The sequence below is a fragment of the Periplaneta americana genome, chromosome 15, assembly GCF_040183065.1.
Source record: "Periplaneta americana isolate PAMFEO1 chromosome 15, P.americana_PAMFEO1_priV1, whole genome shotgun sequence".
Lineage (NCBI taxonomy): Eukaryota > Metazoa > Arthropoda > Insecta > Blattodea > Blattidae > Periplaneta > Periplaneta americana.
The window spans coordinates 55,572,580-55,581,386 of record NC_091131.1 but is presented as its reverse complement, the minus strand read 5'-3'; the positions used below and the strand labels follow the sequence as shown (position 1 = coordinate 55,581,386).

At 38.1% G+C, this 8,807-nt stretch overlaps 1 protein-coding gene across 1 annotated transcript in view; it reads left to right on the top strand.

Annotated features, from left to right (window-relative positions):
* Positions 1–1,594: 1,594 nt before the first annotated feature.
* LOC138714976 (pancreatic triacylglycerol lipase-like) overlaps positions 1,595–8,807 on the top strand; it is a 30,242-nt gene continuing 23,029 nt past the window's right edge. Inside the window, exons 1-2 of the mRNA XM_069847313.1 lie at positions 1,595–1,691; positions 4,774–4,899. Of these exons, the coding sequence (XP_069703414.1) occupies positions 1,619–1,691; positions 4,774–4,899 (199 nt within the window). The 5' untranslated portion in view covers positions 1,595–1,618. The remainder of the gene's footprint in view (positions 1,692–4,773; positions 4,900–8,807) is intronic.

Sequence of the window (8,807 nt, the reverse complement as noted above, 5' to 3'; positions counted from 1 at the left end):
CGATTAGAACCGAGTGTACTCGAAAATTGCCGAAGCCGAAGAGACACCTACCGATCAGTGTAGCCAACAAGGTAGTTTTCCTACTAAATCTTTCTTTTTGACATTCTCAACGAATAACATATTTTATGAACGGCGAACACTGGAAAATTTAGTTTATTTCACATTTATGTTAGTGGAAATTTCAGTGGCTTTTTTAAATGTATTTTTTTAACTAATCTAATGGCAGTCACTTGACTTACATTATTCATCCAAGTTTTTTCAGTCGCCATAGAAGGATCGCTCTTGGTGCACAATAAACACGGTATGATAAATCACGATGATTAATAGAATACGGCGGGATTCGAACCTGAGTTACCAGCGTGGAGGGCCATCGCTCGCTAATGTTGTGCCCAGTTAATAATATACCGGTACTCTTGGGGAAAATACCTTATCTGAACAAGATAACGCGAATTTGTAAAAATATCGATACTAGGGGAGGCAAAGGCAAATTGGGATTTCCCGGTATCTGATCGAATCAAAAACCCTGATAGAACCAATGACGTTATAGTTACTGACTGATATTTAACTTTTACGGTGAATTTCGGTGAAGTCCGAAGGGCCTAATTAGTCAAATCTACTCTCCTCACCTCCACGCTGGGGCCCCCTAGGATCTTTTAAGATGCGAAAGAGAGAGTAGTGTGCGGAAAGCAACGGGAAGCTACCGCATTTACCTTTCCCAAGAAAAACTGCAAACATGGCATGGGTGTATTACAAGCAATAACATGAGCTGCTACCAAGAAGAAGTCAAAAGGAGAATATCATTGGCAAAGGAAGCTTTTAATAGAAAAAGGAGCATCTTCTGCGGACCTCTGGAGAAACAACTAAGGAAAAGACTAGTGAAGTGCTTTGTGTGGAGTGTAGCAATGTATGGGGGCACAAGAAGCGACTAGAAGCATTTGAAATGTGGATATGGAGAAGGATGGAGGGTGTGAAATGGAGAGACATAATAAGAAATGAAGCTGTACTGGTAAGAGTGGATGAAGAAATAATTATGCTGAAACTGATCAGAAAGAGGAAAAGGAATTGGCTGGGTCACTCGTTGAGAAGAAACTGTCTTCTGAAGGAAACTGGAAGGAATGGTGAACGGGAGAAGAGTTCGGGGCAGAAGAAGATATCAGATGATAGACGACATTAAGATATATGGATCATATGAGGAGACTAAGTGGAAGGCAGAAAGATTGGAGAATGCTGGGTTTGCAGTGAAAGACCTGCCCTTGAGTATTACCATCATTATCTAATAGTTACCAGTACTATTAATTAATAATCTGAAACAAATTTGTGAAATGAACAAATATGATCGTTTATTGCTAATTCATGTGAAGCAAGGAATTTAGGCCTATAGTTTAGTTATCAATCTCATGTCGCTAAATATCCTTGATGGGTAAAACTAAACACATTTATAGTACAACAAAAATTTTATGGGGTTGGGATCCTAGGAGTACTGAGATATACTAAATTTAATCGAAACCGCTAAATATGCGCGCACCAGATGTCTCTAGAGTGAAAGTGAAAGTTGTGCGGGCGGGACTGGATTCTCGGCTGTCTGCGAACCAGTGTGCCAGTGTGACGCGGACCCAGGATGGTGCGCGTGTCGTGGATTACTTTAACGCTTCTGCTGGTGGTGCTGGATAACGCCGTGGAAGTTCCCGGAGGTGAGTGCCGTTCCACAAACGAATTATTACGTTATATATATATATATATATATATATATATATATATATATATATATATATATATATGTAAATGCATATCTTTATTATACATAGTAGCCTATAATATTAATTATTACTTTATATATCTACACAAAATATTTCATAAGTATAAAAACTTTAGGTTGTATTGTAGAAGATATAATAAAACAAAAAAATCTGCAATATTTTCCCTAGAAATGACTTTTTTTTTTTTTTAAGAATTCATTTTTAAAAACATTAACAATACAAATCGAAAATAATGTAGCCTTTGTAATAATATTACCAACTATAAATGCAATGGAGAGGGAAAATAACTGGCCACCCTACCCCATTATCTCCTGGCCTAATTGTCTCATAAGTGGTGCCCTGTTTTTATCATATGTGAGGTTCAGACCTGTCTTCGGACAGTTGACTAATAACAAAAACATTATAAAACTGGATGTCCTGTATTATTTCAAGCCGTGATTGTTCTTATCACATGATCATGAATTGTCACATTTTTGTGAATATCTTAATTATTACACTTTAATGGAACTGATCAGAACGTGTAATATGATTAAGTAATGGAAATAATCATAATCATTATCGTGATGGTTCACCACTTTCTGTCCGTGTTCGACTCAGGCTTTAGTGGTCTCAGGGCACTTCCATTTCTCCACCCACTTCCACTACACCTTATGATCCAAAGACATCATATAAGGGAACAGAGGGGCAATTGCCCCCACCTATGAGTTCAAAAGATTGAAAAAAAAAAAAAAAATATATATATATATATATATATATATAATAATAATTAATAGTTTTACTAAAGAAGAAAATGTGAGAATTGTACTTCTAATATTTTTTTTTAACCAATGGCGGGTATTTGACTTACGTCTTTCACCCATATGCAGACCAATTTACCGACAGAGTCGTTGCCCAGGGTGTGCCATAGGAGGCTGGTTTACATTACACCCGCGATGAGATGATTATGGAGATTTATTGGGATGTCACAGGGGAACCCGGAGAAAACCCCTGTGTTACCTGGACCAGAAGCTTGCCCAACACAAGTTAGAAATCGGCGGTACACCGGGAATCGAACTCGGGTCTACAGGATTATAAGTCCAGCGCTCTAACCGTGAGACGAACCGTGGCGGCTGTACTTTTAATATTTAAACATTGCATTTTTATAAATGCGTAGGAAATAAAAGATGAGCTAGTTAATAACTTTACTCAAAACCAAGACGTTACTCTTGGCTACATTAATGGCTGTTACCTATTGTAAATAATAGTAATTTATGTAACTAGTGTATAATCTTGGTAATTATGGCACGCGCTAATTTTCACTAATGTTTATAATAATGATAATCCGTGGCGCTACAGCCCATAAAGGGCCCAGACCGACCAGCCGGCTGTTTGCCTCACGTCCACATGCCGAAGCAGAGATGGACGATCATCCAGCCAGAATGGAAGATCCTCCCAGCCGTTATAGCTGGCTTTCGCAACCGGTTTTCGCTACCTATCGTAGCTCCCCAAGTGCATCACGATGCTGGGTGGGCACCGGTCCCATACACTGGCCGAAATTTCATGAGAAAATTTCTTCCCCCATGAGGACTCGAACCAGCGCGCATTCTGTAACGCGAGTCCTAGGCAGGATGCCTCAGACCACGACGCCACGGCGCGGGACTCACGAATGTTTACAATTAATATTATACACGTGTTACATACAACGTTTTATGCAATTCTAGCATTAAAATATATATAAAAAAAACTATTATAAATTTACAAAATGTGATGTTATGACGTAGTAGAGACATAAGTACTGGATATGACGCAATATATTTCGTGGTTGCAAAGTAACCGTTTCTAAGACAGTGTTATTTTGTTGTTTTGAAGTCTTTTTCTTACAGGTATGTTGTAAAAACTGTGTTGTGAAAACGGTGATGCCGTCATGAAATACTAGTTGCTAGATAATCTTTTCTGACACCAGTACCGAAATTAGGCCAAATGTGTACAGTTTATAGCGTCATAATAAGCGTCTTTTAATGTTAGGATTGCATAAAAGTACTCTTTTTGTTAATTTAAATTAAAATTTCTTTATCAATAAAACTGTGTTCATTTGTTCGCACATACGCTGTATTAACAGCGAGTGCATACAAATTACATATCGTATAAGCAGGATATAAAGTTAAAATTAGATCTATATGTGCCCACCGCTGTGGAGTAATTGTCAGCACCTCTGATCGTGAGACGAGCCGGCCCGGGTTCGAACCCTGATTGAGACAAGTTACCTGGTTGGGGGTTTATCGAGGTTTTCCCTCAACCAATTGAAGCAACATTGCTGGGTAACTTTCGGCGTTGGACCTCGAACTCGTTTCGCCATCATTAATTCACGTATCATCATCATCATCATCATCATCATCATCATCCATACCATAGCCTGGGTTAAGTTCACGGTGCGGCGTGCTGTACTTGTACAAAAGCGCGGCCGTTCGACTACCCAATCATTCACAGAATAGGAGTGGTAAGCACAATAAGATAAGCCTCAGACTGCAGTGCAAGCCTTCGGGCCCCTCTTCCGTATAAGAGAGAAGGTCTGGAAATGTACTGTAAAGTGGGATAAATTTGACAATGAAAATAATAAACCATGATCAGTTCTATTTATGACTTAAAATAATTTAAAAAAAATACTGTACTCAAGTAAAAAATAATTAACTTTATATGTGTATATGTTCTACCTGATATGAATTTTTATGATCACATTTACCCCAGAGATCAAGTTTACCCCAGTTTACAGTAAGGAAAATAGTTCATTTCAGATGAAATAGGGAGGGAGTACGCCACGCGATATGCTCTAAGGTCTCACATAAAAATTATGCCCCCTCCCTAAGCAAAAACTGAAATGACGCCTCTGTTAACAATCACTATAACTTATCAACGTCCTTTTCTGCTAACCAGCACACAGAAACGTTTGCAACTGGAGCTCAACAAAAATATAAGTGTAAAATTTTACCAAATTACCGTAATTTTGAACTGTGTATTATAATTTAATTGCTATGTTCAGAAGGGTCCCCGGTACCACACCACAGGAGGAGGAGCAGCGCAATCCGCGAGAGGATAGAAGACAGGCTCAACGCTCGAAGACAGGAGCGAGAGCAAGCCCGGCAGGCCAGGAAGGAGATATGTTACGGTGCGTAATTCATTAATAAGGAAGACAGGACAGTTCTACCGTTGTTTGTTTCGATGTTCTCTTTCTTTTATTTTCAGTCATTTCCTTTCTGTTTCTTCCTCTATTTCTCTCTTAAATTTCTTCTCTTTCTCTTACTCTTTTCTCTCTCTTTTAAAGATTACATTTTCATTATCTTTTACTTTGCCTCTCTCTTTCTCACTTTTCGTTTTCTTTGCGTCCTTTTTTTTCATTTTTCTCCTTTTTCCTTCCTTCCTTGTATCTTCGTTTTGACTATTCTTATTTTTTAATTCATTTTTTATTGTTTTTCTCTCTCTTTTTCCTTTCTGTGTTTATTTATTTATTTTTATTCTTTATTTCAGTTTTCTTTTTTTGGTTATTGGGAAAAATTGACCACATTCATTTTGTTAGTGAGATGTTTGTGACACGCTACGCGTTCGTGTCATAATTTCTCACGAACACATAATGGACTTATACTTAAATGTTATATGCAACGTTTTTTCTTACCCTAGTAATTATTGTAATTATTCTCCGTCTTACATATGACATTAGTTAGCCATAATAAATTAATAGTTGTTTAAAGTCCTAGCGTGATACAAAAATTCCTTTATTGCTGTGTTACCGAATGGTTATTATAATAGTTATATATACAGGGTGTTTCCGAGATGGTGTTACAAACTGTCAGGGATGATGGCGAAGGTCACATGTATCAATTTGAGATAAGGAACCATGGTCTGGAAATGACTGAGTCAGAAGTTATAAGCAAAAATAGTTGTGTGCAAATGGAATTGTAATTTGGCACTACGTGCCCTCCTTCCCTTAACTTTTGAAACAGTCGTGGAAAAATGGTATGGGCCGGATGTCTCCTACGTGGGTACTTGCCCCGATACAATCTGTGAGCTTGTCTACTTATCATCCGTATTCGAAAATCAGGTCTGCTTATTCCTCTCTCGTGTAATCCCCCATTTCACTAGGACTGATCGACTGGACACTGTAACTTGTACACGTACACTGCTGTCTACAGACGTGCATATCAGGACCGACCATGTACGTTACACATTACGCTATCTGCATTGCTTTAGTGTAGTTTCCTATCCCCACCCCTCAGACAGCGCACTGAATGGAATACTGTAAGTAGACAACGTAAACAATGTCAGATGAATACAGTATGTGTAAGATGTACAGATAAATACACATAAATAAGGTGTACAGAGGAATAAAATTATTTCATTTCCACAGAACTATTTTTGCTTGTAACTTTCGACTCGGTCATTTCCGGACCAGGATTCCTTATTTCAAATTGATACATGTGCCCTTCGCCATCATTCCTGAAAGTTTGTAACATCACCTCGGAAACGCCCTGTATATGAAGGGTATTATGTTGATAATTAAGCACTGAAGGCAACAGATTTGCTAAACCGAGGGCCTGTGGCCCGAGTTTTTGTAAGTAGCCCGAGGTGTAGGCCTATTAATTATTTATAATTCCTGAGTTGCATATAATAATAATTTATGTCTTACTTCTTTACTAGAAAAGGAAATAAATATTAATATACAGTATCACATTAATTTTATTAATGTTTGTCAATGTTATAATATACGTTAGAGTCAACAATGAAGTTACTAATGAAATGGTAATTAGGGAACAAACTCGTACGAAATGTATGAATGTAATATTCCTCAAGAAGTTTGTGAAGTGGCTGTTGAAGCTGAAAGCAAATTTTATTACCTGAAAAGTCTAAACATGTATACAACAAGGAATATGCTACGTTTGTGCGTTGGATGAAAGATGAGCATGTGGATCTTGTAAATGAAGCTCTTCTGATGGCGTACTTCGAGAATATGGCATGTTTATAGACCTGTTTACAATAGCCTGTAACCATGGCAAATTTTATAGGCCCGTGGGCATGGATGGGCAATTCGTGCTCACAAAGTGCTAAAAAAACCTTAAAAGAGAGAGAAAGACAGACGGAGCCAGCCGCAGCAGTTACAAGTTGTTTGTAGTTTCGCTGCAAAAGCAGTTCACTACCACGGTGCGCTCTGGCGCCTCATGCAGGTGGTCGTGATATTTACTCCATGATTTGAATTGCAGAATTACGCATGGTACAATAATTATAGTATTTTTAGACAGACTATACCTAAACACACATAAAAAATAATATTATTTCCTAGCTTTGTAAATTAGTTTAGTAACGGAAACACAAACTGAATACAACCTTTTCAAGATACAACAAATATAGCTGCAACACTTATTTATTATGACACTGTTTGTTAATATTTCTTATTATATGTCTTATTTTAAACATAGAACGGGAGAATTTACAAGTCTTTATACATTAAAGAGTATTCCTCTGTTCTCAGAAACGTAATAGTCTGTATTTGCAAACAATCACAAATTCAAGGAAGTAATTTTTTACATGACATGGCAAATGAAATAAACCTACTTCTAAGCTCTTTCTGTACATTGAGAGCTTTTACACTTCTTTCTTGTATTAAACTCTGCCTCAAGCACATATATGTGGAACAAAGAGCATATTTGGAAATTCTGACTTAGGCAGCATTACGAACAGTTCGATTCCTGATTTCGCTGAAATCGTCGACGTGTTGGGTGATATGATCCCTCCTCTCAATACAGTAGAATGGAGACTAGAGAATAGATTATACATTACCTGCCTTTTCATTAACTTTTCACAACTCAAGTACCTACTATCACCATTTCGTACGAGAAAAATTCGTTCCGGCACCGGGAATCGAACCCAGGACCTCTCAGCTCTACGCGCAGAGTGCTCTTTCCAACTGAGCTATGCCGGGACACGATCCACGGTGCTGGCCGAACTCCTCTCGTAATGTTTTACGGCCTTACTACCTGCACTTTAGACAATGTAAGTCATACATGCAGGAGCGCATATTTAAATGACTTTTATGGCCATATTCAACATCAGTTTGTGACAATTGCTAACAGTTAATACATCACATATTCATTATATATGTCTCGCCTACCTCATTGAATATTACACGACTACTATGAAGTAGCCAATGTGTATTATCACCATTTAATACGAGAAAAATTCGTTCCGGCACCGGGAATCGAACCCGGGACCTCTCAGCTCTACGCGCTGAGTGCTCTTTCCAACTGAGCTATGCCGGGACACGATCCACGGTGCCGGCCGAACTCCTCTCGTAATGTTTTACGGCCTTACTACCTGCACTTTAGACAATGTAAGTCATGGTGATAATACACATTGGCTATTTCATAGTAGTCGTGTAATATTCAATGAGGTAGGCGAGACCTCATATACAATGAATATGTGATCAAGTACCTACGTTACCATTGCATTCTGAAGCTGTTCCCCACTTACTTACTTATATGTATCGTATTTCTTTATTTTTCCCTTTTTCTTTCATTTCTCTATTCATTTTGTTTCATTTCCTGTATATGCATATACTTTCATTTTTTCTTACTTTTCTTTTGTTTGTTTTTCTCTCTCATTATTTCCTACATTTTTTTATTTAACCTACTGTTTATTTTTCGATTCCGTAATTATTGTTCATATTCTCTGAATTAGTTCCCTCTTCACAATAGTAAATTAAATAGCGTGTTTTACCTATCTCTCTTCATGTTTCTTTTGGTTGCTGACGAAGGCGCCTCTAGTTGCAACTGACCTATACGCAAGACTTAATTGCAGAATGAGATGGCGCGTCTAATCGCAATGTGTGCTGATGTTCGGTTACGAAATCCAGGCCTCGTCCCCTTTCTTTCCGCGTCCTCGTTTCAAACACAAAGCGTTCTTTCTCAGTAGGCCTACAGTATAATCAACATTACACGATTGACAGTTGAGTGACCGAATCGACAAAGAAGAGACCGTGACGTTGCCAAACCAACCCGTTACCATCACAGTGTTATCTTAAAGACA